We start from the raw sequence: 26,210 nt of genomic DNA, 5'->3' as shown, positions 1-26,210 counted from the left end.
GCCCGGGCAGCGGCCCCACCGCGCCGCCGCCGCTTAACCCGCGTCCGCTCGGGGCTCGGCCGGCTCCGCGCCCCGCCCCGCGCGCGAGCGGGGCTGCGGTGTCCCCGCGCTCCCGCGCCGGGGGTCCCGCAGCCCCCGGGGCGGAGCGGCGGCGCGGGGCGGGGCGCGGCGCGGGGCGATGACGGCGCGGGCGGTGACGCGGGGCGGGCCGCGCCGCGCTCGCGGGCCCGAGGCCGCCGTTGTTCGCGCTCCCCGCAGCGCCCGAAGGCCGCGGCCCCGCCGGGACCCCCATGTGAGCGGCGGGCGGCGCGGGGGGGCCGGCGCACCGCGACCCGCCGGGGCCACGGGGGAAGATGACATCGCGGAGGTGAGGCGGGAGCGGCGGCCGCGCCGGCGGGGAGGGCGGCGGGCAGGGGCCGCGGCTCCGGGGGCGCCTCCGCGCCCGCTCCGGGGGTGCGGGGACGCGGCCGCTCCCTGCGGGCGGGCGGCACCCCCGGGAGCCGCCCCGGCAGCGCCCCGTTCCCGGAGGATGTCCCGGTGCCCGCTCCCGGGGGGATGTCCCGGTGCCCGTTCCCGGGGGATGTCCCGGTGCCCGTTCCCGGGGGATATCCCGGTGCCTGTTCCCGGGGGGATGTCCCGGTGCCCGTTCCCGGGGGATGTCCCGGTGCCCGTTCCCGGGGGATGTCCCGGTGCCCGCTCCCGGGGGGATGTCCCGGTGCCCGCTCCCGGGGGATGTCCCGGTGCCCGCTCCCGCCCGTTCCCGGGGGGATGTCCCGGAGCCCGCTCCCGGGGGATGTCCCGGTGCCCGCTCCCGGGGGGATGTCCCGGTGCCCGCTCCCGGGGGGATGTCCCGGTGCCCGCTCCCGGGGGGATGTCCCGGTGCCCGTTCCCGGGGGATATCCCGGTGCCCGCTCCCGGGGGATGTCCCGGTGCCCGTTCCCGGGGGATGTCCCGGTGCCCGCTCCCGGGGGGATGTCCCGGTGCCCGCTCCCGGGGGGATGTCCCGGTGCCCGCTCCCGGGGGGATGTCCCGGTGCCCGTTCCCGGGGGATATCCCGGTGCCCGCTCCCGCCCGCTCCCGGGGGATATCCCGGTGCCCGCTCCCGGGGGGATGTCCCGGTGCCCGTTCCCGGGGGATGTCCCGGAGCCCGTTCCCGGGGGATATCCCCGCTCGGTCCCAGCGGAACCTCCCGGGGATGAAGGGGTCGGGTGGCTTCGAGTGTCTCGTCGCCGGTGCTCCCGGTTTTTGGGGGGGTTCAAGTGAGTGTCCCCGCGGAGCGCTGGAGCCGAGGGGTGAATGGTTCGTATGCGGGATGTGCTCGGTACCGAGGCACAGGGGTCGTGCTGCTCCGTCGGGAGGCAGCACCGCTGATTGACCCACCCTAAAACACGGCCCAGCTACAGAGCGAGTGTCCCTGAGCTGCCCACAGCTGCCTTCTTAACCAGTTATCACCATTCGTTCTAATTTCAAACCCTTGTGGCGCCGTTAAAGCACTGGTGAACAGCCAAACCCATTTCTTTGTTGTAGCTTCTCACTGTCCTTAAGGAATTTTGACGTTTGTCTGGTACCCAGTGTCCTTTTGGGCTCAGAGATTTGGGTAAATGTTGGGTTTTAGTGGAATTATTGTCAGAAAAGGGTATAGGTGTATTTACCCTTTTTAACAGATCTGTTCTAAGATTCTCAGACTGGTTTGGGTTGGAAGGGACCATAAAGCTCATCCCATTCCATCCCCTGCCATGGGCAGGGACACCTTCCACTATCTCAGGTTGCTCCAAGCTCCCACCTGACCTTGGACACTTCCAGGGATGGGGCAGCCACAATTTCAATTCATTCACCTCTCTAACTAATACCTATTAAATTATAATTTCTTCAAGGGTAAGTTGTCCTCTCTCTTCTTCTGCTCAAGATGGTGAATCTGGATGAGTTGGTTTCAATCTCATGGCCATTTATAGTAGTTGGGTTTTTTTTAACTATATGGAGGCTTTTTAATCTGTGTTGTGTTTTCTGGATATGCCTGCTCACACTGGGAACAAGTTACCTTTTGGCAGCACTGTGAATTTCCTTCTTGCCAGAAAAATGCTGTTATTCCGCTTAGAGCCCTAAATTGTAACTTGTGAGGGAGACTGAAAAAAGCTGGGAAATATCAACTGATGAGCCTATAAATAGGAGTAATTAAAGTACCCGTCAGCACATCCCCAGTGCTGTGGCTGTGACAGCTGAGACAGAACTGATTCCATCTCTCCTTTGCTCTTGCAAAGGTGATTAAAAAAACCAATCACTGCATGGAAAATTGTATTGATTTAATTCTTTTGGTTTGGTAAGAGAGAAATGTGCTGGCAGTGTGTGACTTAGGGAGCACAGATCCTGCTGGTCTTTGCTGGACCGTGATAACAAAAAAGGGATCATTGTGGGAAGGGTGGATTTTCCACTGGGGTTTTTTTGTTTTTTCATTAGAAGGTTCCTTGCTTTGCTGATACCCTCTTGGTTTTGAGCCCCTGCTGTTTCACTGGTTCCTCTCACCAACATTCCCACCTTGCTGTGAGCTAATTATGGGCTGGCAACGGTGTATTCCAAGCCCCCGAGTGGGAATTGCTGCGGGAGGGATGGTGAGGAGCCAGTCTGACCAGGGCGTGGGTTTGGGTGACTTCTGCGATTGCATTTACTGCCCTTGGCCGGGGCAGCTCTGCACCTGCTGCCACGGGACATGGGCAGGGAAAACAGGATAAAAAGCCCCAAATGCATTCCATCCCTATAAAAGGAAGTGTGAGAGCAGGTCCTGGCTCAGGGGGGGTGTCACTGCGGAGCGCTGGCCCTCGGCTGTCCCCTCCCAGCTTGGAAGGGCTGCAGCCCCAAGGTTGGGAGCACAAGGGATGGCAGCACTTCAAGGAGGATCCTCCTGGCCGCCGGAACCGCTGGCAGGGATCACTGACACCCCCATTCTGCTATTTGGGGTGGCTGACAAATGCAGCTTCCTACTCAAAGCCAAAAATACAGAGCTGAGGGAGCAGGAGGACGAGGCGCCAGCAGAGCCAGAGTTACATAAAGTGCAAGAAACCAAGAAACCCTCCCAGGTGTAGCTTGGCTTCGCTGCACTTGGCTTTTGGCATCTTGGTGTGGGTGTGGGAGAGAGATTTTGGGGTTTGAACCATCTATGGTGTGTTTAGCCTCTCCTTTAAATGCTGGTTACATAGCAGGTTATTTGTGTTCACCTCTGTACATAAATTATTAATTTTCCTTTGCTGTAACCACTCAAGTACAGCTCCTTCCTTGAGGTTCAGGGTGGGATGCAGAAGATATTCCATTGGATGAAGTTTATGGAATGTCATCATAAGTCTGGAGAAGCAATCCCAATAATTTCTCCTCTGCCTCTTTAGACATTTTTTGCTATAAACTCCAAAATTTACCAAGGTTTCTCTTGAATCCTGTGCATATTTAAAAAGTTTGCAAACTGCACATTTTTTGCTGGTTTTTTTTTTTTTCTCCTAATGGAAGTAAAATTTTGAGATTGGAAATATGGTAAATATATGATCACCTTCTCCAGACAACCTTTTGTGGGCTGAAATGTGTTAATTAATGTTCAGTTCATGCCAGGTACTGATGCTCATGCAGTTTCTTTTGTGAGAACTTTGCTTCATCTTTGAATAATTGTTAGATAGATGTAACATTATTCATTAGTTCATTCCCATTTGCTGTGATAATTTGGAAGTATTTTTGGATGGTTTTTTCCATGTCCTGTGCATAAATATGGCATTTTCTTTGTTGTTCTTCAGTGAAAGATGGGGGCTATTCACTAGATTTTCATGGTGCAAGTAGAATATTATTAACAAGGGAGGAAAAAGATTCACAAGAAGATTCACACAATTTACTTCTGAAAAGGATCCTAATTCCCATTTGAATTACTTGCTGGAGATTTGGATTTTCTAGAATCCTAAAACTCCAGAACATTTCTGAAGAGAATGCTCTAGAGAAGGCTTTGGTGAGAATATTGGCAATTTTTCAGTAGAGAAGAAATTGCAACAATTGAAATAATAACCCTAAATTTAGACCTGTGCTCTTATATATTGCTGACTTAGCAATTTAGCCTGAAATGCTGACTGGATCAGGAATGCTGTTCAGTTTTTCTGGATATAACCCTTCTCTCCCTGTGATGAGCCTGACTGTGGAGTGTTTTGGATATATTTTGTTGTACTTTGGAAAATCCTAGAGATGAACAAAAGAGGAGCAGGCTGGGTTCTTTCAGCGCACAAGAATGAAGATTTAACTCGAAAAATTAAAGGTGCTTTTTAATTGCCAAGTGCAAAAGATAACTGAGCTGAGGTTGGGGTGCTTATACCCCAATGGTTTCTTTTTAGAATTTGCCTTCTAAAATCCTCACCAAACCCTTCCATGCAGAACTCCTTCAGGGCTCCAACAAAAATGGGTAAATTCCAGATAAGAGCAGAGGCAGTGGTGACACGGAGCGGCTGCAAATAAGTCTCCAAAGTCAATGTCAGAGGTGGGGACCCGGAGCTGTTGGCCACAGCCCAGCCCCAGCTCTGCCTGGCTCTGGGATAGTCATTGAGGGCACTTTGTGGGTGGTGAGGATCAATAGGAGATTCCTCTGTGGTTGTATTTAAACGGGACAGATCCGACCCCGGCTCCACATTCCTGGGAGGAAGAGCAGTGGGGTGTCCACGCGGGGAGTTCCTTCCTGACCCCCTCAGCTGTGCCCCAAACCATGAGGTTTTGTTCAGTTTTTAACCTTCAAAATGTTGTCAAGTGTCACTTGGGATGTTTTGTTTTATTTTTAGGTATTTTTCCTGTTTGTCTTTCAGTTTCTTTGTGTGCTGTGTTTTGCTGGAGTAAGGAAATACCACTTCTGGTCTGTGTTTATTTTGTGTACCTTTGATATCATTTTAATCCAGGCAGTCAGAATAGGGATGAATGTAATTCATTTTGTAAGCCAATTCTTAGGCTTACAAAAAGTTGCAATATATAAAGTTGCAAAGTGAAACTAATAACGAACAGAAATTTTCTTTATTTAGGTGCAAAACTTAGTTTGGAAGCTGTCAGATTGCTCTGTGTGAGTTAACTCTGAAAGCCTGCTGTTTGTTTATTAACATTCTTTCTTTTCAACCTCTTGTAGATGGTTTCATCCAAATATCACTGGGGTGGAGGCAGAAAACCTGCTGTTAACAAGAGGAGTCGATGGCAGCTTCTTGGCACGGCCCAGCAAAAGTAACCCAGGAGACTTCACACTCTCTGTTAGGTGAGTTTGGCTCTTCCCAGTCTTGCCCCAGGTTGGAAATGATCTTAATTTGCTGCTGTCCTGTGGGGAAAGAGCTGTGGATGAGCTCCTTGAAAGAGGTGAAAGAATGCTCTGGTCACCTTTTAGTGTTCACTTTTCCCTCTTCTTTTTCTCCCATTTGCCCTGAAAAGCTCCTCAAATGCTTTTACCCAGCTCTAGATTGGAGGGGAGTGAATTCTGATTTTACAGCAGGACAAAATTGCTCAGGGAAAGCAGAAATAGGTTGATTGTAACATTGCTTTTAGCCCTTTACAAATCCATTTGATAACCAACTGGAAGGAGCAGAGGTGTTGGGAATTAGTGATCCAGCAGGAAATCCAGACCCTCCTTGCACAGGAAAAGTCAGCAAGTTTTTAAGGGCAACTGTGGCTTTTTCAGCTTCCAAAATAGGCTTTCTGTGACAGTTGTCCCCTGACACTGCGTGGTAGGGATGGGGAAAAGACAGCAAGAGGAAGTAGATAAAGGAAAAGGGAAAAGTGGGATTGGTGATAAGAGTTGTGCTGCTTGGACACTTGTGAGATAACAGGCTTGTGGCACAGGAGGGGATTGCTGCTGGGAGCTGCTCTTCCTTAATATTAGAGACTGGCAGCAGGCAGAGGCAAATGTTTCCTGAGGGAGACACCTTGGGAGCTGCTGGGGATTCTGGAGAAAGGAGCAAACCATCTCTGCTGAGTCTCTCCAGAATATTCAGCTCCTCTCATCCTCCACCCTTGTGCCTGTGTGTGGAATTGTGTGTGGCTCTGAGGTGTTTCTGGTGGGGCTCCAGCACAGAATTGCAGGGTTTGTGCTGCCTCCAGCACAGAATCGTTCTCCTGTTCTCCCTGGCTGGTGTGCAGAGAGGCTGAAGCAGAGGAGCTCAGCTCTTCTGCAGTAGCTCCATGCTGGAATTGTGAGTATGGATTTCTCCACCATCACCAAATGTAAAAGTGATTGATTGATTGATTGATTGATTGATCAGCTGACTTGGGGAGGGTTTTTTTTGTCCTCTCTTTCAAATCTTAGACGAACTGGAGCTGTCACCCACATCAAGATCCAGAACACAGGTGACTACTATGACCTCTACGGGGGAGAGAAGTTTGCCACGCTGGCTGAGCTGGTCCAGTACTACATGGAACACCATGGGCAGCTCAAGGAAAAGAATGGAGATGTCATAGAGCTGAAATATCCCCTCAACTGTGCTGATCCCACCTCAGAAAGGTCAGGGAAGTGGTGGAACCTCAATGTCCTTGTGCTTCTTAATAAATGCTGTGTTTATCCCTCTTCACGCTCAGCCTCCATCTGGGAAAAGGGTGGCCACAACCTTGGGTTTGTTTCAGGGAGGTTCCTTCCAAAATAGGTGAATAAATGTGGTTAAAGGTGAAGCAATCCAAGCCTCAGTACCTGTTCCCTTCAGCATTCTTGAGTGGAACAGGACTGAAAAAGAGGGCATAATTCCCTTTATTTTTACTGGAAGAACATTTAATTGGAGAAGTTCTGATGCTGTTGCTACTGCAAGGAATTCCCAGGGATATTTCTGGGCATAACTTCTTGTGCTTTTCTTAGCAGTGGGTAGAAAGTGAAGGCCATACAAATCCTCAGATTCCTCAAACTCCTGTTTTGAGGAGCGTGGTTAATAAAGAGAATTTGAGACTCTGGATTTGAGGAAATGTCAAGGGTCAGAACTAAACCAGCAGATACCTGTTTATTCCTAGAAGTGAAAAAATGAGGAAAAATACTCAAACAAGTTTTCTCGCTCCTCAGAATACCTTAACAGAGGTGGGGAGGATTGATACTTTTTTGGCCCTATTTCCTGAAGAATTGAGATTTGCTGGGATTATTCTCTCCAGTTCCTAATGGGATGGAAGGGTGAGGTCTCAAAAGTATGAAGTTTCCACAAGTTTATCATTTTAGAATGTTTCATGAAGGAAATAAAAGAAGAATGAATGCTTTGACTGAGGGGAAGGTTGGAGTGTAAGTGGTGTTTATTGGGATTTTTGTGAAGGATCCAAATCAAAGCTTCACTGGAAGCTTGTAGGAAACTCCATGGAAGTGCTTTGAAGTGTTTCTATCCTCACTGGTGTGCACCTGGACACTTCCAAAGCTTATTTTATTTATTATTTTTACCAGCTGAGAAGTTTTCTCTAGACCTGGCTGTTGCTGAGTGAACAGAAGGATTCAATTTCATAATAAACACCCGGAGCCAGTGGGTTCAGCTGGGATGCTAAGCAGGGTGTCTCCCTCTGTGTCACTTCACTTCCAGGTGGTTTCACGGGCATCTCTCTGGGAGAGAAGCTGAGAAACTCTTGACAGAGAAAGGAAAACATGGGAGTTTCCTGGTGAGGGAGAGCCAGAGCCACCCTGGGGACTTTGTCCTTTCCGTGAGGACGGGGGATGACAAAGGAGAGAGCAACGACGGCAAATCCAAAGTGACACACGTCATGATCCACTGCCAGGTAGGAAAAGCAGGGAATCCATGGGCCAGCAGCTCTGGATACAATCCCCTTTTCCCTGGGCTTGCTGCAGATCATCCCTTTGATCAAAATGACTCCTTTGATGGCATCAAAATTCCAGTATTTTTTGGGGACTGCTTGGCTGACTGGCTCCTGTCAGGGCCTTCTGGCTCAAATCAGACTTTGCTGTGCTCAGGGAGCCTTTGCAGTCTCCTGGGTGGATTCTATCACAAGAGGAGTGATGGGATAAATGAAGATCTATCCACAGATGTCTCTCTCCTGTCAGTTCAGGTAGTTACACCTGATAGATGATCAACAGTCTGTGAAAACGACTGTTCACTCCAAGGAATGCCCTGAAATCTAAATCTTCTATTTAGTATAAGGTAGTTCTTCACCGGAATATTACTAAGTTACAGTTTTAATATTTAATCTATCTCAATGGCCTGCTATTTAAATAATAATCATAGATTTTTTGTAATGGATTTTTCTTATTCTTTTACTTCTGTTGTGCCCAAAGACAGTGCAATAACTAAATTGTATAAAAACACCTAAAATGCACTAACAGAAGTAGTTTGGAGGTAGAAATGACCTACCAGGACTATAAATGTTGAATTATCAGAATATGTTTATTTTTTCAAGAAAACCTCTCTGATGTGCAATTAGCATCTATGTCTTTGAGGAAAATAATTTGGCATTTGCTTCCTTAAAAGTGGGATGCTGCCAGGCAGTACCAGCCTTTCAGGACCCAATCATACATTTAGTTTTGGAAATCAATTCAAATCCCTAATTCCTGCATTCTCATCCTGTAGCTCCAGAGCTGCCTGAACCCTGGTTCAGAGGAAATCAGCCCTCTAAAAAAGCAGATAAATCGATTTTCAAGGGGATGTCCTGCATGTTTGGGGATGTCTGTGTTTCCATTTGTTAAACTTCTATCCTTTAGCAGAAGGATTTCAGTAGAGTCTTCTGCACATGATTCTGGAGGTTATTTCTGAAACAAGGCACAGCCTAGAGGTGCTGTGGCTGTGGTGGTGGGAAGTGCATTTATTTTGAGGAGCATTTGTCTTTTCAGGATCTCAAATACGACGTTGGTGGAGGGGAGAAGTTTGACTCTCTGACGGATCTGGTGGAGCATTACAAGAAGAACCCCATGGTGGAGACTTTGGGCACCGTGCTGCAACTCAAACAGGTGAGAAGGACAGGCCACCCCTGAGCTTTGCCACCTCCAGGATATGTTGTTGAAATGCAGCTTTTCCATACGTTCTGCAAGACTTTTTTGTTTTCTGAAGCAAAAAAAAAGAAAAAAAAAAAGAGGAGTAAAACTTCATTAAATGAATGAAAAATTTCAACGGAAGCAATTTTTGTTAGGCTTGTGAAGGGATAGAGTGTTGTCTCTGATGTGCAGAATTTCCTGCTGTTATCCTGCACTGTAGGAGTTGCAGGGCATGTGCAGAAATGAGACAATTTAATACATTAAGTAAAAACAGTGAGGCTTTAAAAACAACTTTTCACCGTCCCCTTCCTCACTGCCCTTTGCTTGAATTCCAAAACTCTTACACCCAAAAAGAGGCCTGGATCCCAAAATCCCCATTAAAATAGCCTCACCTTAGGGGATTTGTGTTTGAGTTGTCTTTCCGTGTTGTTCTTTGCTCACCCTGGGCTGTTGTGTCCCCCAGCCCCTGAACACCACCCGGATTAACGCTGCCGAGATCGAGAGCCGAGTCAGGGAGCTCAGCAAACTGGCAGAGACCACGGATAAAGTCAAGCAGGGCTTCTGGGAAGAGTTTGAGGTAATTCCTTAACATTCCAAGGAATGTTTCCTCCAGTGTTTCCTCCAGTGTTCACTCTCACCCTGCTAAAGTCACGTTGGGTTCTGCCTTCCTGCTGTTTCTTCCTCTCCGTCACTTCAGATCCCTGGTTTTGCTCCCATCTCCAGGGCTTTGCCAGCTCCATTCTTGTGGCTTGAAATATTTGCCTTTTTTTCCCTGATTCTCAGAGTGCTTTTTATCCAGAATATCCTCCTGGATATCTTTCCCACCTTGAGGGAACCTCCTGTGTTTGTCCCACCAGGACAATCCTTCCAGTTCCTTCTGCTGTTTAGGAAGTTGGGAACCATTTCTTTAGGGTAACTTCCATTTCTCAGCCCATCCATTGAACTTGTCCTTGTGGCTTTTTGATGGTCGTTTTTTGGGGATCTTAAAGCCATTGGGAAGAGGTAGAAAGCTCTGGGATGAAACAACATGGATTATATTATTATTATATTCCTTGGACTTCTGGAGGTTTATTTTTGGTTTGTTTGGGTGTTTCATTTCTCTCTGCAGGCAAAATTCCAAATTTCTTCCAAAATGTGTAGGGACAGGATAGGGAGAATAGCTTCAAACTAGAAGAGGTTTAGATGGGATATTGTGAAGAAATCCTTCCAGAATTTGGAAGAAACTCTTCCCAGAGAAGCTCTGGGTGCCCCATCCCTGGAAGTGTCCAAGGCCAGATTGGCTGGGGCTTGGAGCAACCTGGGATAGTGGAATGATTTGGGTTGTGAGGGACCTTAAACCCCATCCTCCCCACCCCTGCCGTGGGCAGGAACATCTTCCCCTATCCCAGGTTGCTCCAAGCCCCATCCAGCCTGGTCTGGAACACTCCAGGCTGGCTATAATGGGTTGGTTTATATCTCACACACACAAAACCACCTGTGGAGTCTGGAATTCCACCAGCAGATGGCAACAGGAAACTGGGAAGTGCTCAGGGAGCTCCAGAGAGGTTGGTTTGAGAAACTTCCTGAACAGTGATGGATTTGAAAAGTGACTATCCTTGAAAAAACCCTCTATGATCAGAAATATCCATTAACTAAATGTACTTTTCAGTCTACTCTGATTATTGCCAGGAGAAGGAAAGTTAATCCATGAAAAGTGAAGGAATTGGCACAGAGGTGTGTGAGGGGAATATCAGATGGTGAGGTGATGGCATTGGGAAATGATAAAATGAGATTAAGTCTTCCCCTTTCTCTTTCCAGAGAGAGGGGACAGTCCTTGATCCAGGGCTGCTGAATGGTCAGAGTGACCAGAATTCCATCTGGAGAGGGATGGAAGTCAGCAGAGGTCATGTGTGTGGGAAGGGATCGTTGGTTTGGCAAAACACAACTGAGCTATTAATTCACAGTTCTTTCCTGACCTCTGCTACACGTTGAAGAAATCTTTCTTGGAGTGGATTTCTCAGTGTTTTCCTTACAGAAGGAAAAATCTAGCAGGAAAAGCCAATAAATAAAATATTTTACCTGTGGGACATGGCACTTCTTTTTTCCCTTTGCTGCTGTCAGTGAGGTCAGCACTAACCCTTATTTTTTTGGGAATGAAACCCTCTCGTAGCAGTTTTAGTGCCCTGCTTTTCCATTCCCCTCAGGGAAGCTCCAGCTGTCCCCCATGGTGGCAGGAGGGGGGAACAGCTCCAGGTTGTCCATGGATCCCTGTCTGTGCTGTTCAGGAGCTGCCAGCCCAGATGGTGAATTTAAATTACTTGTCTCCAGGCAGGAATCCTCTTGTCCCAGGAACCACCGGGCAGGAATGTTGACAGCCCTTGTAATGTTTTTTCCTTCTGAAAAATGGTTATTTCTGAGCTTAGTGCTGGGATGTTGTAGGGAAGTGGAGGAGGATATTCAGATTTATGGTTGTGTTGTTCCAGTTCTGAATGGGCTTGTTGGGAGTCGCTGCTGCTCGTGGATCTCTCCTCAGGGATGCTCCAAGCAATGATAATTAACTCCAGGAAGGAAGATGTGGTTTCCACGCACATTTAATTGCTCCAATTCTTTAACTTGCTGTGAAAGTTTAGCTCTCAGTCCTTTTGCCTGGGATTCCATAGGCAATTCTCTGGGGGCTGTTTTCTGTCCTTTGTCACAAGCTTGAAACTTTGCATCTCTTCTTTTGCTTTCCCTGGCTTTAGGATCAGCCTCATTATCCAAGGTCATTAGATGAGGGAGTATCAGACAGACAGGAATGAACAAATGTGCCAATTAAATAACAGCAAGAGTCTGGAGGGTGGGAATGGTGAGGGGAGCAGCTTCCAAAACCTGGGTGTTCCTTTTAGTGGAGCCAGAACTGCTTTGGGGATAAAAACTTGGAGCAAAGCGTTGGGATCCTGGTGCCTCCAGCTCCAGGGAGCTTTGGGAATGGGGAGATTTGCCATAAACAGCCTGGCTGTGCAAGTTTTGAACTGCTGCTGTCCCTGGAGCATTGTGTTCCAGAAATCCCCACTCCAGGTTGTTCCTTCACTGGGATAATTGATGGAGAACCCATTTGTAGTCACCTGATGCCCCTCTCCTCCCTTTTTTTTGCTGTGAGCATGGGCCAGTCCATCCTGCTTTTTTTGAGCCCCCCTGTGTGTGCTTTCCCCTCAGACCTTGCAGCAGCAGGAATGCAAACTCCTCTACAGCCGTAAGGAAGGGCAGCGCCAGGAAAACAAGAACAAAAATAGATACAAAAACATTTTACCCTGTAAGTATCGACCCCTCATTGCCATTTAATGTTACTCTGGTTTATTTTCCTCATTAATACAGGGTTAATTAAGTACCACTGGCCTTTGGCTTTGCTTTAATGATAATTTCCTCTCTTATGAGGATTATCCCGTTTCCAATTTGGGCTCACACATTTGCACTTTGTAGGTATTTGTAATACTTGTTTTTATCTTCAGCTTTCATTTAAAAGCCTCATATCCCTCAACTCAACAGGCTGGAATACTTACATTTAAGAGGATTAATTTGGGGGACAGAACTGCAACATGCAAGTCCCAAGCTTTTGCCTTGACTTAGTGTTTGAGTGTCCCTGTGCTCCTGAATTCCCAGGTCATGTTTTGGTCCAGCTGGTCACAGCCACTTGTTTAAAGGAAGCAAAAGGGGCAATTTGGAATAATCTGATCACTTATTTACAAAGATTGATAATTAATTGATAGCTGCTATGTGGTCACAACTGTACAATGCAAGTGCTTGACATCCCTGTGTATTTTTGCAGTTGATCACACCAGAGTTGTTCTCCACGATGGTGATCCCAATGAACCTGTGTCAGACTATATCAATGCTAATATTATTATGGTGAGTGTATTCCCACCTCCCCTTCCCTAAATCCAAGGGAATCTGATCACACACAGTTTGTTGAATTGCTGTTTGTTTTTTGGTTTTATGTTTTTTTTTCCTCTAGCCTGAGTTTGAAACCAAGTGCAACAACTCAAAGCCAAAAAAAAGTTACATTGCTACCCAAGGCTGCCTACAGAACACGGTGAATGATTTCTGGAGGATGGTGTTCCAGGAGAATTCCCGAGTTATTGTCATGACCACAAAAGAAGTGGAAAGAGGAAAGGTAAAACCAGACTCCAGCTGGCTTTGGGAAAGGTCCTGACATTTGAGTACAAGTAGGAGCTGAGCTGACTGGGATAAATTGATTTATGGCTGGAATTTGGTGTGGTGCAGGATTCCTTGGAGCTCTGGAAGGTGCCTGTGAGAATTTGGGATGAGAATTTGTATTGGTGCCTGTGAGAATTTGGGATAGATTCCTGTCACATCAAGCCTCTCTTTATTAAGGTTTGCCTGCTGAAATTTTAGCTGCTCAATGTGAATCTCTGTATTTCCAATTCAGGGAGGGAGGCACTGGGATGGGAGATGTGGCCAAGCAGGAATTTTGGGTGCTTGAAGGGAAAAATTCCCTGGTCCTGCAGCAAAAGTCTTGGCATTTATTTTAGCTCATCCAGCCTGTAGGAACCTCCCTAAAAAAGCAGGAATATGGGATTTTATTATTACAAGACTGAACACAGAGATATTGCTTCATAGCTGGGAGCTGCCCTGGCAGGATTTTATGCTCTCAAAGAGGAATTTTCTCTTCAATGGTATATCCCAAAAATCTGGTCTTGCTCCCTGGCCTCTGGCAAACCTGGGGATATTTTAATTTGTTTCTGGTTTCTAATGACACAAGGCAGGAAAGAATAGGAATAGTTGAACATTGATATCCTGGCAACAGCCACACACAGTTTCCTGGGGATTGTAAGGATTTATCTTTGGAATTTGTTGCTTCTGATCTTTTTTCTGTTTGATAAATACTGTCTGTTCTCTCTACTGTTCTTTTTAAGTTTCTCTGCTTCTTCCACACACTATTGTCCACGTTTTTGCCTCCTTCCATATTCTCATCATCTGTTTCTGAGTACAAAGGTGTTGCCTTTTTAGGGGAGCATCACTTGTGGAAAAAAAAAATCAAGCTAAAAGGTGAAGTTTTTGTGTGAGTGACTGATGATTGCAGGGGTTCCTCACCCCCAGGGACTTTGTGTGGGTGGACTGAAGACAAACAACACAACATTTTACAGGATTTTCTCCCTAATTGAGGTGTCAAAGCTGCCACTGCTGCTGTTCGTTGGAGCCATTGGACTTTATCCTGTGTATTTTTGTTTTTAGTCTTTGACTTTGTCTTGTGGATCTTTTTTTAGTCTTTATAAAGTTCTGTCACTTCATCACCCTGATACAGGGACAGGATTTGTGTTTCCTTCCTGAGATTTCACTGACAGGGGGAGAAGCTCCCCCTTCCCAGTGATAATCTTTGTTTTGGAAGAGGAGAAATAAATGATGGAGTTGATTTGAATACACCTTTCTTCCTTCAAGTTATTTATTATTTCCTTTAGAACCTCCTGAACGGCCTCTGCTCCTCTGCAGTTTCTCCATTATTCTTCCCAAAGTTTGCTCAGCCCTTTTGCTGGAGAAAACACTTTAATTCATCAGTGCTGCATTGCTTATTCTTTGTGTACCCTTGATTGTTTTGTGATGCCTATTTCACTTCTTAAAGAGCTGCAAATACCAGTCCTGATGTCAAATCAAAGATTTTTTATCTCAGGCCAAGCTGTTTGCAGGAAGGAGAGAGCCCTTTGCAGCAGAGCTGCCTCCAAGAGCTCATAGCCTGAGGAAGGGAGGAGCTGTGGAACATCCCAGCCCTGCATCGAGTCCTGGATGTGCTTTAAAGTGCAGAACCAGCAAATCCTTAGAAATTAAAGGAGTTTTGGGCTTTTGGAGGCAGTTCAGCAACCCTTCCAGCAGAGTAAAGCTTATTTTAACATCACGTTGCTGTTCAAACTTGCTCTACCAACTGCTCAGAGCTCTGCATTGAAAGCTGCAAGTTATTTCTGCTGGCACCCCCCAAAATCAGTGTATTTGCTTCAGTTTCAGAGTATTTGCTTCAGCTTCTCCCCTTGTGACAGGGAAAGAAGGGCAAAAATAGCAGAAAAGCATCTTGTTGCCTGTGTGGGCATGTTCAGCCATCTTCCTCTGCCTTGGGCTGGCAGGAGCAGCTTCCCTGGGCCATGTTTTGTCCTGAATATTTAGAATAACTGCAAATAGACCCTGTTGCTCTGTAGGGCTTGGTGTTTGGTCTGTGTTTGCTCTTGCTAGGAGCTGCTCCTACAATAATTCCTGCTTTGGTGCTGCATTCCCAGGAGCTGCTCGTTCCTGGCCTGTCACAGGAGCCAAACCCAGGTGCTGATAGGTGAATCTATTCCTCAATGGATGGAATTTTATCCATGGGCAAAGATAATCTTGATGGAGGAGCAGCACACCAAAAACTCTGCATTTTAGGACCTGCAGACCCATGAACTGCTCCCTTTGCAGGAGCCTGGACCCACTTTGATGAATGAACCAGGGCTGTGTCAGCCCCTTCTGCTGCAAGCCATGGAAAATCAAATATCCAAGTTCTATTTCCACTGGAAATTATTTATACCTTTGACCTTTCTTCTTTTGCAGCCTGTAGGGTTTGGGCTGTGGGGCTGGATTCTGGTGGAATTCTGTATTTTGAGACCTGTGACTTGGGGTACAAAAAGCAGGATTTTAATCTCCAGCTTTTGGAAATATCCAGGCACAAAATATCCCAAGAGGTGCTAAGAGGAGAGATGGGCCTGTACCTGTCTGAAATTATCCAGTGGTTGTTACAGAGAGGAGAAACTTCCCATTAAAATAATCTTTACCTCATCAGCTGATTGTCCTCTGTGAAGTCTGAAATAAAAGCTTCAGGGTTGAGTTTGCAATGCAGCCTTTTTTTTTTTTCCTGCCTGATCATTCCTTTTCTTTTAATTTGGTTTTGGTTTTTGGGTTGTTTTTTTTGTTTGTTTGGGGTTTTTGGGGTTTTTTGTTTGTTTGTTTGTTTTTTTTTTGGTGGGTTTTTTTTGTGTTTTGTTTTTTTTTAATTTTTTTTTTTTTTTTTAATATATTTTGAAATCTTGCAGAGTAAGTGTGTCAAGTACTGGCCAGATGAATATTCCCTGAAGGAGTACGGAGTGATGCGTGTCCGGAATGTGAAGGAGAGTGCAGCACACGATTACACCCTGAGAGAGCTGAAACTTTCCAAAGTTGGCCAGGTGAGTACGAGAGGAACTCTGTCCTTTGAGCTCAGCTTGTGGATCACCCAAGGAAAAAAATGGCAGGATTGGCCCATTTCTCTGGAATCAATAAAAGCACTCAGAGATGAAGAAATGGAGCCCTGCCTTCCTTTGAAGCTCCACGTTTAGTTCCATCCATCTTTCTCTTTGCCCTTGGGATAATTGAAGATTTTCCTGCCTAAGCAGCTTTTGGCAGGAGAGGAACTGCTGCAGAGCTTGCAGGGAATCTGGGAGGAGGGATAATGCTTTTAGCTGAGGACACTTCCATCCAGCCAAGCACTTGCTCCCTTATGGAAATGGTTGTATTGAAAGGAAAAGTTGTATGTGGGTCTAGGGTGTGGAAAATTCACTTAAGGGAAGGGGTGAAAAGGTGAGAAAACAATGTGGAAATGGCACTTCCTGTTAAGGAGCAGTTTGGATCAGGGAGGAGAAGCAAACCAGGGGAATTGGGGACAGGTTCCTGTCACGTCAAGCCTCCCTTTGTTAAATTTTACCTGCTGAAATTTTAGCTGCTCAATGTGAATCTCTGTATTTCCAACTTAGGGAGGGAGGCACTGGGATGGAAGATGTGGCCAAGCAGGAATTCTGGGTGCTTGATGGGAAAAATTCTGGGTGCTTGATGGGAAAAATTCTGGATGCTTGATGGGAAAAATTCCCTGCTCCTGCAGCAAAAGTCTTGGCATTTATTTTAGCTCATCCAGCCTGTAGGAACCTCCCTAAAAAAGCAGGAATATGGGATTTTATTATTACAAGACTGAACATAGAGATGTTGCTTCATAGCTGGGAGCTGCCCTGGCAGGATTTTATGGAATTTTCTTTGCCATGGTGTATCCCAAAAATCTCCACTTACCTTTGGAGTACAGGAATCTTGTCTTGCTCCCTGACCTCTGGCAAACCTGGCGATATTTTAATTTGGGGGATTTAGTAACTTGATGTGCCAAGCCAGGAAGTGCTGCCCTGGCTTGTTCCCTCCTTTGGGAATTGTGGAGCTCGGGTTGGATTTGGGCCATTCCCCTTCCCCATCTGACCCAGCTGTGGCCCGTGAGGAGCTGGGTTTGGGGCAGCAGGGTTTGTGTCCCTGTTCCTGCAGGGGAACACGGAGAGGACGGTGTGGCAGTACCACTTCAGGACCTGGCCCGACCACGGCGTCCCCAGCGATCCCGGCGGTGTCCTGGATTTCCTGGAGGAGGTGCACCACAAGCAGGAGAGCATCCCTGATGCAGGGCCTGTCGTGGTCCACTGCAGGTGAGGCTCCTGCTACTCCTCCTTTTTGTTTGGACTCAAAATGCCCCTCAGACATTTTTGGAGGTTCCAAGCCCTGGCAAGAAGCATTTGAGACCCTGGCAGGCAGCTGGAAACAGCTGTGATTTTGGGTTTGAACCATGGAGTGATTTACCAACTTTGAGTTTAGATATTATAGTAGAAGTAGTTACAAAGTAGAGGGAAGATTGTTTTAGTATTGTACAAGGGGGTTTTAACACCTGTATAGGGGGGTTTGTACATGGGGGTCAGAAGTTTTAAGATGGAGGAATGTAGGCCGTTCCTGTTCCTCCTCTTTCTTCTTCCTTGCTTCCATGTTCTTGGTGATATTGGCACTCACAGATTGGTTTAGAATAGAAGAGCACCATTTAATATAGGTAATAGGCATTGGGGAAAACTGTAAACATTTGTCACATATCATATAACAGACAGCAGCAGCCCTGGGTGGGAAGAGAAGAAGCAGTCGGGGTCAGAGAGGATGTCAGGGTGTGTGTGTGCCTCTGCCTGAGCTGTGAGCAAACCACAGCAGCCCCAGAAGAAAATCTTTTAGATAACTTGCAATAAACTGCCTTGAGACAGAACAACAGAGACTGCTGAGTTTTCTTTGGAAGCACAGCTTGGAGGAGAGACTTTTCCACCACACGGAACCCCTGAACCAGGCCGGGGCTCCCACACTTCTGGCCCAGGGAGCTGAGACCTTCAAAAAGGAAAACCTTCCCTGGGAGTTGCTCAGCATTCCCTGTTTTCTGTCTGTACAATGTCACATTCTGGGTGCTCCCCTTGGGAAGGGATTTCAGAGTGTGAACCTTTGTGTAAATGAAAATTTCTGCTGTTGGATGAGAAGATGGGACCAGTCCTGGCTGGAGCATTGGGAATTCTGGCATCTCTTCCCACCTCTGTGAGGGCTCTGTCCTTTTTGGGTGCTCTCAGCTTGTAAGTGAGATGCTTTTTAGGCAAGGAAATGTTAGATCTGACCTTACAGGGGTTTTTTTTATTCAGGGGTGTTTATAAACACTGAGGGACAGAAGTGCTGATTTCTGTTCCTTCCCTGAGGTCTCTGATTTGACTCTGGCTGTAATTTGGAAGCCCTTGGCTACAATTTGGAATTCCTTTGGTTGGGGTTTTGGTGTGCATTCAGAAAGAGCAAAACAATGAAAATTCCCTTTTTTCCCATTCTTCCAGTGCTGGGATTGGGCGAACAGGAACTTTCATTGTCATTGACATCCTCATTGACATCATCCGAGAGAAAGGTACCTTTAACCCTTTGATTTCCCTGCCCGTGCATGGATCCACCCCCGGAGTGCTGATGGAGAATTCAGGTGAGCTCCACCCTCACCGTGGTTCTCTTCCTGCTCTTCCCCAATGCCGTGGATGTCCCCAGGGGTGGACTGTGACATCGATGTCCCCAAGACCATCCAGATGGTGAGGTCCCAGCGCTCAGGGATGGTGCAGACAGAGGCCCAGTACAGGTTCATTTACATGGCAGTGCAGCACTACATCGAGACCCTCCAGCGCAGGATCGAGGAGGAGCAGGTGGGTCCATCCCAAATATCCAGCAGGAACGTGCCAGGATCCCAGCAGGGAGCTGGGCATTTGTAGGGGATTGTGCTGTGGGGAGGCTGGGTCTGAAGGTGTGATCTGTCTCCTGTGTTTCACTTCATTGTGCTTAAGAATTAATTAAATTGTTAGGTGGAATCCTCTCCTTAAAACACCAGGTGGAATCCTCTCCTTACATTATTAGGTGGAATTCCCTCCTTAAATTATTAGGTGAAATCATCTTAAAATATTATGTGGAATCCTCTCCCTAAATTGTCAAGTGGAATCCTCTCCTTAAATGAAGTGGAATCCTCTCCTTAAATGAAGTGGAATCTTCTCCATAATTATCAGGTAGAATCCTCTCCTTACATTATTGAGTGCAATCCCACCCTTAAATAACTAATTGGAATTTTCCCTTTAAAATATTAGGTGGAATTCCCTCCTTAATTTAAGTGAAATTCTCTCCTGCCCTCCCTGTCCCCAGCCCTGCCCCCAAAGTTCCTTCCTGTTATCAAATTTCCTCTGGAGGAAGAATAAAAGATAAGGGTCTGTTAATCAAAGCAGAACCTTGTGCTCTTTGTGTTTCAAGGAGATTTCAAAGCTTATTCCCTCCATTCCTCAAAGAGGAAAATCAAATGCTGAACACTCCAATTCCAATTTTGGGAGTTTATTGGTAGGAAATTAGTTTATTGGAATGGAAAATGAAAGGGCGAGTGTGGTGATCCAAAAAAAACACTGCCAGGAGTGTGGTGGGATCAGAAATGTTTGGGAATAAGTGGTGACAACCACAAAGACCTTCCCCTGCCCCTTCCTGTTCAGGGAATTCCTTGCACTCCACTTCTGGGGGGTTTTACAGCAGTTTCCTGGTTTTGTGATAAAGAACTGATGTTTTCTGCCTGTCCCTGCTGCTCCCTGCCCTGACCTCATGGCAGTTGGGATTTGTACCTTTTGCTTTCTAAGCTAATTAGATTTTTACTCTTTTTAGTATCTTTTTCCCTGCTGGGGACTTTCCAACACTTACTGAGTTAGTTCCTTTTTATCAGCTGGTTCTTACAAAATGTCCTGGTGGTCCATCCCACAAATTCTGCATTCCATGGATCCACCAATCCACCTTTGTCTCCCAGCCTTTGTTCAATGAAGCAAATCCAGGTTTGCTCAACAAAACCTTCCCCAAGCTGTGTTCCCACAAACTGCTCGGGACAGCTTTGTCATAAATGCTGGCTAAGAGTGATTTAAGAAACAGCAGAATGAGCTGAGGGACTTTCAGGAGACCATCCTGGAAGAGCTTCAATCCCAGGAAAGTTCTTAATGGGAATTCAGGAGCCAGAACTCCCTGGAGGCTCCATCAGCCTCTGCTGTGAGATTGGGTCAGCCCTCAGGACTTGTTGCAGCATTAAAAAAAACCCAAATAAACCCACGCCCCCCTCCCCAAACCCCAATTCTCTGCAAAACTTCCATGTCTACATTGTTGGTTTCAGTGTTTCCAGGCATTATGAATGCCTGGAAAAAGGAAAAAATCCATCTCCTGTTTCTTTCCCGGCGTAGTTCCCTGGCAGGATCTGGAGCTGGGTGCCAGCACAATTGGCTGCAGCCTGGAGCATATGTGCAGAATCCAAATAACAGCTTGGCTGCTTTTTATATCAAACCTAATGGGCTCAGATATTATTTTATTAGAGCTCCTGCAAACAACGGTGTCGCTCCGTTGGCCCCAGCTCCGAGCTGGAAATAAGGTCAGTGGGAAGCCCACTGGCTGCTCAAGAATGAAATGGGGAGTTCTCTGCCAAGGAGATGAGGATTGAGTACATTCAGAGGGTTGGTGAGTTCTGCTGGAGATGGTGGGATGGGGGAAAATGGGGATTTGCAGGTTTGGTCTCACCAACAGCTGGAGCCAGGCTTAGGTGTGCTCAGTGTTCACTGCAGGACTGAGCTCTCCTCACAAACCTAATAACACCCATGGGTGTCTCCTCTTGGAACTGCTGCACTGTCTCACTGATTGGTTGCTGGGATTAACCCCAAACCTGGCTTTTTGTTGTGTGTTTTGCTTCACAGAAGAGCAAGAGGAAAGGTCACGAGTACACAAACATTAAATATTCGTTATCGGACCAGACGAGCGGGGATCAGAGCCCTCTCCCCCCCTGCACCCCAACCCCAACGTGTCCAGAGTAAGTCCAGTCCTGCCCTCAGTTTTGAGCTGCTCTGTCTCATCTTCAGAGACCTCAAACGAGGCTGAGTTACCCCAGAGCCTGCCCTGTTATCCTGGGCTTTCCTCTGAAAATAAATCAAGTAAAATAAACTGTCCCTGAATTACGTGGTGTGTATAATAGGATTTTTTTTTTTTAATTTGGTCTCAAATGAGATTGGTGAGACTAAATCCTGATTTCATTTCAGAATGAGAGAAGATAGTGCTAGAGTATATGAAAATGTGGGGCTGATGCAGCAGCAGAAGAGTTTCAGATGAGAAGATGTTCAGAGCCTTCCAGGCCAAGGCAGGTGTGTATGGCCAGAGGAGGGGCTGTGTCCAGCCTGGCTTGAGAGAAAACCCAGGGAATGCCCAAAATGCTTGGAATTGATCCCATTAGGGTGCCTGAGTTCCAAAAGCTAATTTCAATTTAATTTTAATGACCTTTATACACAATCTCACCTTTTTTTGCCTAAGCACCCACACAGTTTCTAAGCCAGGGTTGAGCCTTTGGGTTGAGTTTAAGCTTTTTTGAGTCACAGCCGTGCACTTCTCTGTACAATGCCTGAATAAGAAATAACTTCTGGGTTTTTTCCTCAATAATTCTTCATTTTTTTCCTTTCCCAGACATGAAAATGGTTTTTAAAAGGCCAAGAAAGAGATGGAAGAAGCTTCACGTGAGCAGTGAACTCCGAGGGCTTGGTACCTTTTTATTTACGGTTTTAATCCTTCAGTAGGCAAAACTTCAGAGCATCTAAAGATTGTTTTTATCTCTTCTCTCCAATTTCCAATTGCTCATTTTCCAAATAAAAGGAAATCCTTTCTACAAGGTAGACAATTACTTTGTAGAGTCAGTTTTGAATCCTGCAAACTGTTGGACTGTCACCCATTTGTTTTTTTAAATAGTATTTTGGTTTCACAGTATGGCTGTTAGTGGGGTTTTTTTTTTTTCCTTATTTGAGCAGTTGTGGGGTTTTTGGGAGGCACTGGGTGGGGGTGGGTGGTGGGAGAGCAATGCCATGGATAAATCCGTGACATGAAATGTAAAATACTGATGGGAACAATGTGGATTGTTGGAAAACAGTGGATCACCAGCGTGAATAGAACCAAGTGCATGATCAAATTAGTCCTGATACATTTCAAACTCAGACTGAGCTTCCTAGGGTGAGCAGTTCTTGAGATGAAGGTGCTTTTTTTTTGTGGTAATTGGTGGCTTTGATTCCAATTTTGCTGTGTGGCTAGATGGGCTATTTTGGAGGAATTTATGCAAAGTTGCTTTTACATCAAACAAAGTTTCTTTTCTGTGATCTGTGCCCAGAATAGGAATTCCCTGTGTCCTTCAGGAGACTCGGTGACCTGGGGGTGGTTTGTGAGGACACTCTGTGGTGACTTTGTGCTCAATTAAATGAGACTGAACTGGTAGAATTCAGGTGTTCATTAAGAAGCTGCAGGATGTTTAAACCCAGTGAAACCAGTAACCCACTGCTGGTACCAGGGAGCCCTCCTGCCTTTGTGCTGGGGACGTGGAAGCTGTGGAGGAGCCTCCTGGATTTTTAGGGAAGGAGGGATCCCAGGATTCCTGGTGGGACAGGAGCAGCGAGGCCACACCAGGGGCACTGTCCCACCCCAAGTGCCTTTGGGAGCTGCCTGGACCTTCCTGTCCCAGTGCATGGAAAACCACCTGGAACCACTTGGGGAGACAAAGCCTCTTCCAGAGACTCCCCAAGGAAGATTTGGGGAGCTTCCATGTGATTCCTTCCCCTGGCTCTGCCCTGGACCAGCAGCTCCCCTTGGAGCTGTGGATGGCAGGACCAGGCTGAAGGAGTGGGGCTTGTTATCTCCCCAGCACCTTGTCCCTGGTTTTGGGGACGTTTTGGGACTTGAGTGGTGTTGAGGAGTGATTCCCATCCCCACACAGGATGCCTGACCCTTCCTGTGTGGTTGGAATGGGGTTATTTGCCTTCCTGGTGGAATTCTGCTGGAGCCTGGAATGTAACTTAATGCAGCTTTGTCAGAGGTGGAGATGCCATCAGCTGGTCCTCAGAGTGCTTTGCAAATTCCAATATTTGAGCAGCTTGTTTGCACTGAATGAAGGTGCTTCATTAATGTTAAGCAGAATTTTGTTCTTGGCCTCTTGTCCTTTTTGTCTTTCGGGGCTTTGGGACTTGATTTTTTGGAACTCCTGTCACCAGCACACCATAAATGTGCTTGACTGTCACAGCCTTATGCTCCAGCCCTGAATTCTTGTGCCCTTCCTAGATTGGAATAGATGAGGAGACAGAAATGTGGTGATTTGGAAGTGAGATTCCTGTTCTCCATCCCTGCCAGCCTGTCCCTGTTCCCAGCTCCTTCCTGCTGAACAGGGATCACTTGAAGTGTTGACATTTGCATGGAGTAATTAAATATTTGCCTCAAACTCTGTGCAGAGTCAAATTCTGCTCTTCAGAGGTTGGAGCAAGGTGGGGACACACCCAAGGTGGGGTTTGGAGCTGCTCTGCTCCAAACTGGGAAGCCAGAGGGGAAAAGTCAGGAGAAAAGAGGGAAGGATCTGAGGGAATCTCAACTCTGCACTCAGCTCATGTGAAGTGTCTTAAAGGCTGGACCTGTGCAAGCAGCAATCAGCACAGCGTGGCCTCCTGACCTCGTTCAGAGCCTGCCTCTGGAGGATTTTATTTGGAATTGTTCTCCGTGGCAGCAGGGAGTTCCTGCTGCAGAATGTGTGGGAATCCCGGGGAGCACACGGTGGGGGAATGTCACTGAGGGGGGAGCAGGATCTGCAAGGTTGTGACTGAAGGAATAAATTCTCCTTTCTGAACCTGTTCTGAACCTGGTGGGCACCAAAGGGGAGCCCCTGCACCCTAAAATCTGTCACCAGAGACAGGGAGGGTTCTTAAAGCATTTCCTGCATTAATTCCAGCAAATAAATTCGGGGTTGTGGCAGATGAAGCAGCCAAGAGAAACATCCTTTGGTTCAGGGGAGATGAGTGAGTGTGGTTCAGGGATTCCCAGGTTTAGGGAATTCACTTGGAAGCAGTGCTGGCTGTTGTTCTGGAGCAGGGATGGGAAAGGGATCCCTGGGTTCTCTTGGAGAAGCCTTTGTCCCACAGGGGCAATTTACCCCAAGGCACAACGATTGATGCCAGTGTGGATTTGCTGCAGACTTCATTTACTGAATGTGTTAGAGAAATACACTTTAATTTCAGCTAACTCTTGTTAGGCCTGATTGGTTCTATTAATCCTGACCAAACTTTCCTTTTTTCCTCCTAAAAGACGTGTTTGAGACATGATTAACCAGAACACAGCTAACAAAGGTATCCAACCTGTTCCCTTTTTTTTTGTTGTAGGGCTGAGGAATTTCGCAGCTGGGACTAAGATGTGTTGTCAGGGTTAGATTTTCTACCCATAACTCCATTATTTCAAATTAATTGTTCATTTCTCCCTTTTCAATAGTGAAAGGTAATGAATAATTTCAAGCCTGTTTATTTATGACATTACTGTGATTTTTTTTTTATTGCAGTACTAAAGACTAATGAAAAAGGATCTTATTAGGTGGAATAGGCCTTGCATTTATTTTTTTTTTTCCTGCAATGTATGAAGTATTGTACCAGAGTATTAAATGAAATGTAATATTTTATTGCAAAATTTCTATCCTTTAGAAGGAATACATTTAGGATGTCATCAATTTGATGTGAATCATGTAAATGTTGAGAAATGAGCTGTTTATTCTACATCTGGTGTTTCAAAAAGATTTCACCTCTTGCCTTTTGCCCACAGTCTGTAGCCCATTTACAGTTGTCAAAATGTGACATTAAATAATAGTTCCTGTATAGAAATAGTGGTGGTTGTCCATTGTTTTCTGGGCTGGTATTTATGGGGTTTAATTCAGTTGCAGTGGGTTTGATTTAGTTGTTTTTTTTTTTATTGCTGCCAAGCTGTGTTATCAGGAATAAACCATATCTGTGAACAGCAGAAATTCCATTTCAAAAAAGGGAAAAAAAAGTAATTCAAAATAGAAAAAAAAAAAAATTAAATAAAAAGCATTTTCTTACCATGATTTGTCAGTCCCTGTGTTCTCCAGCTTAGGCACCAAGGATGGGATATTGGGAAGAAATTCTTCCCTGGGAGGGTGGGGTTAGAATTCCCAGAGAAGCTGTGGCTGCCCCATGCCTGGAAGAATCCAAGGCCAGATTGGGCAGGGAGCAGCAGCCTGGGCTGCTGGCAGGGGATGGAGCTGGATGATGCTGAACTCCCAGCCCAGCCCATTCCAGGATTCTGGAATTCCGTGCTCAAAGCTGGCTGGGGCTTGGCCTCTCCTCTTGCTCCTGGTGTACGATCAGTTTGATTTGGGAAGGAGGGAAGGACAGTCCTGTCCTTTTCTCTCCACATCCCACTCAGCCACAGCCAGCTCTCCTGGGATGAGGGAGGAGCTGTTGCTCCCACTCCTGCTGCTCCTTCCTTCCACCTTCCACCTCTTCCTCCGTGTGTTTTTGGGGCTCTGCTGTCTTTTCATGCCAGCCCCGTGCAGGGACTCCAAGGAGGGGTCGGTGCTTGCAGCAGGAGCTGGATTCTGTGCCAGCCTCCACTTCCAAAGCTCTCAGCATTCCTGATTCCCTTGTGCTCGGAGCCACACACTTCCCAAAATGTCATTGTCCCAGGGCTGGAGCAGAGGAGTGAATGCCAGCCCTGAGGTTTTCCATTTCTTAGCTCCATCAATACTGATTTTTATGATTTTTACTTTTCCAATCCATTGGGAATGCTCCCACTGGGGATGTCCTTGGCGTTGTTGATCCCAGAAATCAGCCTGCACGAAGGGGTTTGAATCCTGGGGAGATCCCACCCGGTGTTGCCTCTCCCTCGATCCCCCTTTCAGGGCCGAGCATTAAAAATGGACCTGAAAGAAACTTCCCAGGGACTAAATCAGCTCAGCCCGAGCAGGGCTGGTTGAACAGCAGCAGAATCTGGAATAAAACAAGCTTTAATCTCATGGCAGGGGCACATGCTGGGAATAATCCAGTGAAATGGCAGGAAGGAGGCAGAGCCCCGGGATCTGGAGCAGCAGCTTGGCTCTGAGGCGATTATCCCAGAGGGGAAGATGGATTGGTCTGCTTTTATGAGCACATCCAACAGTTTGCAT

At 46.8% G+C, this 26,210-nt stretch overlaps 1 protein-coding gene across 3 annotated transcripts; it reads left to right on the top strand.

Moving 5' to 3' along the window:
* Nucleotides 1–195: 195 nt before the first annotated feature.
* Nucleotides 196–24,909, top strand: PTPN11 (protein tyrosine phosphatase non-receptor type 11). 3 transcript variants are annotated; one of them, XM_021544666.4, is made up of 16 exons: nt 196–367; nt 5,126–5,248; nt 6,290–6,484; nt 7,527–7,719; nt 8,786–8,902; nt 9,390–9,503; nt 12,101–12,197; nt 12,711–12,790; nt 12,897–13,055; nt 15,949–16,080; nt 17,192–17,346; nt 18,544–18,611; nt 18,743–18,894; nt 20,947–21,059; nt 21,286–21,387; nt 21,704–24,909. In XM_021544666.4, exons 1-15 carry the CDS (start codon nt 354–356, stop codon nt 21,353–21,355), a joined length of 1,782 nt encoding a protein of 593 aa, XP_021400341.1. In that variant the 5' UTR covers nt 196–353; the 3' UTR covers nt 21,356–21,387; nt 21,704–24,909. The 3 variants fall into 3 exon arrangements, with proteins under 3 accessions (XP_021400341.1, XP_085449374.1, XP_085449375.1); XM_085593248.1 differs by lacking the exon at nt 196–367 and adding an exon at nt 4,703–4,722; XM_085593249.1 differs by lacking the exons at nt 196–367; nt 5,126–5,248 and adding an exon at nt 6,044–6,176.
* Nucleotides 24,910–26,210: the final 1,301 nt, after the last annotated feature.

The sequence above is a fragment of the Lonchura striata genome, chromosome 15 (genome assembly GCF_050655825.1).
Source record: "Lonchura striata isolate lonStrDom1 chromosome 15, ASM5065582v1, whole genome shotgun sequence".
Classification (NCBI taxonomy): domain Eukaryota; kingdom Metazoa; phylum Chordata; class Aves; order Passeriformes; family Estrildidae; genus Lonchura; species Lonchura striata.
The sequence above is the reverse complement of the archived record's forward strand: the minus strand, read 5'-3'. Positions and strand labels throughout refer to the sequence as shown.

What these genes read in the sequence shown, in the direction of transcription:
- PTPN11 (XM_021544666.4), top strand. An exon ending in GACTTCACACTCTCTGTTAG is followed by an intron (nt 5,249 to 6,289) that starts GTGAGTTTGGCT and finishes TTCAAATCTTAG; the next exon opens with ACGAACTGGAGCTGTCACCC. An exon ending in GCTTCTGGGAAGAGTTTGAG is followed by an intron (nt 9,504 to 12,100) that starts GTAATTCCTTAA and finishes CTTTCCCCTCAG; the next exon opens with ACCTTGCAGCAGCAGGAATG.